This window comes from Stylophora pistillata, chromosome 12, assembly GCF_964205215.1.
Source record: "Stylophora pistillata chromosome 12, jaStyPist1.2, whole genome shotgun sequence".
NCBI lineage: Eukaryota > Metazoa > Cnidaria > Anthozoa > Scleractinia > Pocilloporidae > Stylophora > Stylophora pistillata.
In genome coordinates, this window is record NC_142530.1 from 27,171,106 (window position 1) to 27,179,302 (window position 8,197).

Sequence of the window (8,197 nt, forward strand, 5' to 3'; positions counted from 1 at the left end):
ACCTTTATGCGAAACTAAAAATCAACTTTCTCACTGCTTAACAAGACTAACAGTAAAAATCATAATTGACAATTTCAGAAGAAAATCAATTGTCAACGTAAGGTTATCGGCAGCAACAGACTAAGCCTTTATACTTATGATACTTACAGCCAGGATAATTATCGGATAATTATCCTGGCTGTAGGTATCATAAGTATAAATATCCAAATGAAATCTCTAAATATATCAAAATTTTAAAGAAATTTTAAATATATGACTCCAAGTCCCAGCTAAACATTGACAAGGAACTGGAATAGCTGTTAGAATAAAGCGGCGGTAACTCATTCCATAAAAATGTAATTCTTTGATGAATTAAAAACACTATTGTTTTGTTTTGGTGAGAAAAGTGAATTCCTGATTATGTCATCTGCATGGGAATTTCCCATAAAGCCTTTGGGTTTCATCGCTCATCGATAAGGTTTTTTACAGGGTTAACATTTTTGCAGTTAAGTTTCTACTCTTAGGTTACGCAACATTACGTAACGAAAACGGTTAATAATAAATGCACACAAGTTACTGGCATAATCAACAAATGTACAATCAACAGTAAGCCCGAGTTCTATTCACAGTCCTTTAAAATAAACTCTACACAGTCAAATGTACTTCTTCGATTACCATGTGACTAAAGCTTAGATCAAAGACTGACGGCCTATACACGTTGCGAAAACATCGCAGAGCTGCTCAGTTATTTTAAGACCTGAGTGTTAGTCCAGTCTGCCGGGGGCTTGAACCCTCGACCTTCCGTACGACAATTGTCTAATGACCCCGCTGAAAGAGCGATCTCTAAGCCGATCTACATCTGCGATTTCCTATGCATGATAAAGTCCTCTCCAGTTCTAGTAAAACAACCCAAAACATAACCATTTCGTTTTGTTGCTCAGCCAGTTTAGAGAACCTCCCTTTGGTATTTCCCTACTTCCCTCCAGAGGGTGGGAAGAAGAAAGTTTTTGGGAGCGTAAGAACGAGGTCAAAACAAACCCGTGCCTTGTAAAGAAACTATAGTGCTGCGTCGGTGGGGGTACTGCAAGATAATTCTTTCGATCAACTGTTTTAATGTGAACTGGCTACCGTAGAGAGGTTTTAAAGATGACATTTCGCACGTTAGCCCTTTATTAAAGCGATAACTACTTTTCATTGCGCAAATTGTATGTTTTAAACAGCATTTTCTTTACAAGAGTGTAGGTTTATTTACAGTTTCATGCTAAAGCTACTAAACCGCAACAAATTTTTGACTGGTGCTTATCACGTGACGTTGCGCGAGATCACGGCGTGATACAACTAGTTTATTTTCAGCACGGTCGAAATAGAGATCTCATTGGATGTCTTGATGAGTATTAATACAGTATCACTTAACGTAAAGGAACTACAATAAAATTCAGAACAAAGATCGCCGGGACATCAAAGCTTCCTGTTAATTTTGTCCGACTCGACCGCCAATGCGACCCAATTACTGCCCTCAGCTGAGTACATGTTTGCGAGTTCAGATCTCTAAGTAGGTAGAGGTCACAAGAAAAAAATCCTGTGTCAGTGTGTGGACAGTGAATGATGCAGAAAGCAAACGAAAAACATGAATACTGGCAAGGAAAAAGCAACAATGGTCATGAGTCAGCTTTGACGTCTGCCAAGCCAGGCTTGTGCCAACATTTGGAGAATCAAACAGCTAAATCATCAAACAAGGATGCCTCAGAAGAATACAGTGCTCATGAAATATACCCGTGGATGACGGAATTTCGTTCAAAAGGTACCTGCTAATATTTTTTTGTTTTTAAACTTGAAATAAACAGAGCGTTGGGTGGAGGTGAAAAACAACCCCACTCCCCCCCGCCCCCCCCCCCATCTTTGTGCAAATGATTTTGAATTGTGCAGAGATGTTTCCAAAATCTGGGGCTAAGTATCACGAAAAATGAGGCATAACATAGACTAGGTGACTTTTAACAGTATTTGTTTCACTATGATAAGTTTATAGAATATGGATCGGTGGAAAAGGTTCTTTTAGGACTTAGCGAAACCTCGACTGCCAGCGCAGTGCATCTCTTAAGCCGGAACAGGTCTACAAAGTCGTACCCGCACGAATATCAGAAAACTTTCAGGTTTTCGTTTATTTTTCATGATTGTTTTCTTACGAAGATTTCAATAGACATCAAATCTCCGTGGTGTCCCAAACTGAACCAGTTGACCTATTGCTAATCCTAGAAAATGAGAGGAAAGACCACTCGACCCGCCATGTTCTTCTAACGTGTTATAATCCTTTGTCTCTGGCTGTGCGGGACAGCAAATATTGTACATGTAGTAAGTCTCTAATCTGTCATGATTAACCACAAAGTTGTCTCTTCTCGGACATTTTGACCTTCTCTCTTTAAAACAGTACATTTGTCGGCAAAAAGATCCACCTATACCAAATATTTTGTGTTCGTGATTTATCAGTACAGGGCTCTGTACTGCATTCCAAATGCATTGAATTCCGAACGCAACACATGCGGCATGCAAGCTTCGGTTTCCTTTATTTTGATGTAGAAAAGCATAGCTTTCGAATTAAATCAGTTGTTTTACCGATGAATTTAGTTTAAATTTAACTTTAGTCTTCGAGTCTCGAATCTCTCTTTCAGGGTTTAAAAATCATACCTGAACTCCTCAGTTGCGCTGTTGGCTGTTGTTTGATTTCATCAATTATAAATAGGATAAGTGCTACTGACTATTGTAAGCCTTACTAACTCAGCAATACACTTTCAAGTCCTCTTCTACTTCACTCAAACTTCTACGGAAGCTCTAAATCTCGCCCCTTAGCAATTCAGACTGGCTTAATTTGAAAGCAACAACACAAAGTGAAACTATCAAACACGACCATAACTATATGGTTCACGGCTCCGACCAAGAAACACCTTACTCTACACCTTTCTCGTTGTTATTGCAAGCCGGATGCAATCGTTGTTTCGTGGATTTTCAAGTTCTTCCAAAACAAATTGTCAAAGTGTTTCACACTTTAAAAATAGCTCCACAAGCTAACCTCAGCAAATTTGTTTAGCTTCAGCGAACCCGTTTCCTTCCGTGAGAACTTGAATTCCAAAACGTGTTAGAATGGTTAGGGGTTTAAACTAAACTCTTTGCATTAATTCAAACTTTTATAGAAAAGAAGTTTAAATGTTTATATCAGAATGAAATATTTCTTGTCCATAGAATTGAAGATGTTTTCAGCGAAAATGAAGAAAGCATCCATGGTAGTCGTATACCGCGGGGCATTCGTTTAAAGTAATGTACGATTTGCCCCTAACATGAGTTTTCTAAGTTTTACGCCATTACTATGATTGATACTTTAAAATCTCTTACTGTAGGTGCAGCACAAGGAAAAGATGATAAAAAGCTCAATCGAATCATCTACAGCACAAAACAACTGGTAGAATTGGAGAAGGAGTTTCATTTCAACAGATACCTTTGTAGAACGCGAAGAATTGAAATTGCTTTATCTCTTGGCCTCACCGAGAAGCAAGTCAGAGTTTGGTTCCAAAATCGTCGAATGAAATGGAAAAAAGAGAGTGAGTTTGTAGAAAAGGCTCTGGAAAATGAAATTCAGAAACGATTGAAACACCTTAGTGCCCAAAATAGAAAAGGCTTCAGCAGTTTATCAAACGCAAGAATCACCTCTCATTCAAATCCCTCTACATACCATAACTCGATGGACTCTTTCCACCTTCAAATGCGCAGCGATAATCACTCCATCCCGGAGGAAAACTGTAGTACAGGTTGTATTTCTATGCCACAAGCAATCTGGAGCCAAGGAACATGTCAGCATTTCGACAATCACTAATTGAAGTTTACACTCTTACCTTGCAATGTGTTCCATGGTGGTTTCCTCTTAAATTCCCTATCTTACCGACCAAGCGTCAGAATTCACACATTGTAAATCACAATTATAACGTACTTTACAGCTCATTTATATTACAGTTTTCTTCCTCAATAGCCTTTTAAAATGAGTCTTGGTTGGCTCGAAAGTAATAACGATGTATAATCATGTGATTTCAGTTCGATTCAACTTGAGTAGCAAGATTTTTAAGGGGAACTGGAGGCTCTGAGACGATCACGTTCATATTTTGAAATATTCTTACTAGCCATTCGTAATAAGCTGGCCTATAATTAAAAAAAGGTTTAGCAGAATGATGACAAAGAGAAACTGAAGTTATTACTTAGCCATTCTATGACTGAATGCCTCGATGATGCACGTAACTTGCGAAAAATCGTCGAAAACAGTTTGATTTGTTCTTGAAGACTATGTCTATTAACAGTTAGTCATTGAAGATAAGAGGGAAATATAGTAGTTGTTACTAGTGTAAACAAATAGAGTATTTTACTTAATAATAGGCAAATTATGAGCTAAAACTCGACGCCATTGAAAGGTCAACGCAAATTTCAAATGATCGTAATTCGATATAAATCGGACTACTGAAACAATAAACCGTTGATTAATATAGTTATTTTTGTTATCTCTTAAATTGTAGTCTACTTTTAGGCTTCTGACAGGACCACCCTGATTTTTTACTGGTGGTTACTTTTTAGTAAAGAATTATCTAATCATTTTCAGTTGCAGAGGTTAAAGATTTACGCTCTAAAAGTTTAACCCATCTAAGAAGAGCCTTAAAATCAGCCCTTTTGTGCATGCTGTGTCTAACAGGATCCGCAAAGCAATTGAATCTGACACGAAAAGCTAAGGTTTCAAATTAATGGTTCGCTTTCAGTTTGAACAATGTTATCTTTCAACTCTTCACAATATCATCTTTCTTCGAAACTACCGAGTGGTGGTTTCATCAATATCAAATTCAATAAAATTACTTTCGTGATTTATGATATCGCATAATTATATTAAATCTGTCCGACGAGTGCGAAAGCGCGAAACTCAGAGTTACAGGGAATCATGTGTGTTTTATTTCAGTCAGTTTGAATTGTATTTCGCTCTACATTCTAGCAGCATTTACGACAATTTCCCACAATTATATTACATTTTTATATTGTATTTAAAATATCATACTGCGCTACATAATATGATATCACTCTATATCACTTTATATTTATGATATCGCATAATTGTGTATTATATTTTAATATCGTATTTAAAAATATCATACTGCGCTGCATAATATCATATCACTCTTAATCACATCAACGCTATTCTATAATATTTATTCTATTGTAATATATCACGCGGCATCATATTATATATTAGTATAATTTCAGAGCTGAGCAGAGTTTCCAACAATCTGATTGGTCGAGCGGTTCGTTATATGACGCTAGACAAACCGCTCCACGCGGTTTATATAAAATGTTAAAATAAAATGTTAATAAATGCTACTAAAATGTTATGATTTTAGAAATTTCTCTGTTGTTCAGCTCTGAAAATATACTAAAAAACAATTATTCGTCTCAGGTTCGATGAATATTGTCGAATAATCCCCTCGACTTCGTCTCGGGGATTATTTAGTACATAAACCCCTTCGGGCGGCTGGTATGTCGGCTGATAATGTCCGCGGCTGCGAGATTGACCGATAAAATGAATATTTGGCCGAGAAGCGAAGCTTCGAGGGCAAATATGAAATTTTGAGGACAATCTCTCAGCCGCGGACATTATCAGCCGACATACCAGCAAGCCAGAATAGGGTTTATTTATTTTATAACCATATCATTAATTTTCACATCGCAATTAAACTGCGCGTAAACACAGTAAAAAAAGCCAGTGGTGATCTGATGGCGAATGCGCGTGATTGACGCAAGCAAGCAAAAAGAAAAAAACGAGTTTGGTTTCCTTCCATGTAAATAGGAGAACGGAAAAGTTGAAACTCTTGCATTTACTCTGTTTCTTTTTCACGGAAAAAATCGGAGGACAAATATCGACGCGTACGGGGGTAACTGCGTGATAACTGTCCTGTGATTTTGCACCACGTGACGTAATTTAACCAATAAAATCGCGCCAAAATTAATGGGTGGGTTATAATCGACGATATTCACCTCGCCTTCGGTGACTAATTGTTAAATTTTTAATCATATTGTACTAAACTATATTTGATTATGTTACGGCCTATAATTAGCTCTTATTAACCGAGCGGGAGGTCTATATGGGAGAATCTTGACCAAGGTCGCCAGTACAGACCGAACGCAGTGAGGTCTGTACCAGTGACCGAGGTCAAGATTCTCCCATACAGATCGACCTAGCTCGGTTAATAAGATGTTTATTATATGGCTGTGTCTTATAAGCCAATTTTTTATATTCTTTGTACCTTTTTTTCTAGACCGGTCTAGATGTCGGTCTAGATGGGAAAATCTAGACCGCTTTCAATATTGATTTCAACCAATCAAATTCGTGAATTCGGTAGTTCCCAGTCCTTGTGAGACACAGCCATATAATAATGATTTATACAACCAGCATTATATTGTGTTGTAACACAATAAACAGAGTACGCATTGTCTGATTGGTCAATTCATTTTCCAAGCGGATGCTTTATCAGGTTATTGAGCCCGCATATAACTGTGGCTGCTTCGCGCTTTGTCAATGTTTTCGAGGAAGTGATAAACGCGATCGATACAGGAGAATATTTATTATTCTAAAACCATGCTACTGAGTATGGCGGAACACTTTTTAAAAGAAATATATGAAGTTTTAGCTGATTTAATAGAATAAACCTGCTAAAAATTCTTGCTTGTCTTGAAACGCGTAATCACAACAATTATAACAAAATATGCTTATGGGAATGCTTTCTTTATTTACAGAATTTAAAACAGAAGTCAAAAGTAGCCGAGCAATTATGCGCCTCAGGCTTATTGACCATGCGCCTCAGGCTTATTGACATAATCCCCTCTTGCCTTGTGCTGAAAATATCTACCTCATCTAGTTTTTATAGGAGTCCTGGTTTGACTATGAAATACCATGAAATTCCGAAAGTAACAATACAACACTTTTAATTATAAATGATTTAGTATTTATATTGCGCAAATTAACATTTGGATACGATCAAATGCGCATCACAACACTTTTCGAGGGACTTAGCCGGACTGCATCAGCAGTTTACAATCAATCGAAGGAAACTTATTTGAAGATGCCCCCTCACCCCCAATTTCCAGTAAATAGGCCAGACCACAGTAATCTCATTCGCTCTGACGGAGGGCTAACGCTCGAAACGTCAGCTTTTTAACTTTTTACGGTGGCCAATTTACAATTTCAACTTAGTTGATATTACCAAATTACCTTCATTCGTGAGTGGGTTCTTTTACGTCCCCTGCCTAACCAAATTAACTAATCAATGGATGCAGTTTATTCGTCCTTATCCGAAAAGACTAGAATGTCTATGCATTCCTTGATATTATAGAAAGGTAGCAGATTCTTTTAAGTTATTTTAATACCTTGAGTGTTGGTCCGGCCGGGGATCGAACCCTCGACCTCCCGTACAACAGTTCGGCGCTCTAACCAATTGAGCTGGTTTAAAATTCTCTGCTCGGTTTAACTCCAGAACCATGGAGTATTTGTTATATTCGCTTCTTGCTAGTGAATTGCTTCAGAGAAAAAATTGAGATGAAAAATCATTTTTTTACATTACCACCCAGTAGGGTGATAAATTTTGCGGTGTGAACTCAGGATTCTGGATTGCCGTAAGGTTCAAAGTGTTGCCCTTTCCCTACGACCTTTAGCGATGAGGACGAGAACGTGGACGACGACTCAGTGCATAACCGTTTTGTGGCTTGGAATGGAACGGTCGTCCACGGTTACTAAACGCAACCGGCTACCGGTACTTTCAGAACTTCGTGGGTAATATAGTGACTAGGGCTTAGCCACCTGGCCCTAGTTGTTCGAAGGGTAGTTAACGCTAGTCACTGGATAAATCTCTATCCAGTGCATAGTGCAGTATGTTTTGTTGACATTTGTCCACCGGAGAGCGAGTTCTCCATTGAATTACGTTGTCTATCCTCACACGACTAGCTAGGGCCCGAATAACGTACACGGCACGAAAACCACCACACCAGGGCGGAAAGGTCCTTAAACTCTCTCCGCCCTGATTACACTTTGCGCTCCCGTTCCAACTAAACTGCGAGGAGCTGAGCGACTAGTAATTTGAGGAAAGGTTAAAAACTGTCAAGACTCCTCCACAGACAGTATGGGGATCTTTTTTAATTCTGCCGGCTT

General features: G+C 38.3%; 1 protein-coding gene across 1 annotated transcript; it reads left to right on the plus strand.

The window, feature by feature from the left end:
* The first annotated feature begins 55 nt into the window (after positions 1-55).
* Positions 56-5,093, plus strand: LOC111341865 (uncharacterized). The gene is made up of 2 exons (XM_088742100.1): positions 56-1,780; positions 3,369-5,093. Exons 1-2 carry the CDS (start codon positions 1,582-1,584, stop codon positions 3,839-3,841), a joined length of 672 nt encoding a protein of 223 aa, XP_088598226.1. The 5' UTR covers positions 56-1,581; the 3' UTR covers positions 3,842-5,093.
* Positions 5,094-8,197: the final 3,104 nt, after the last annotated feature.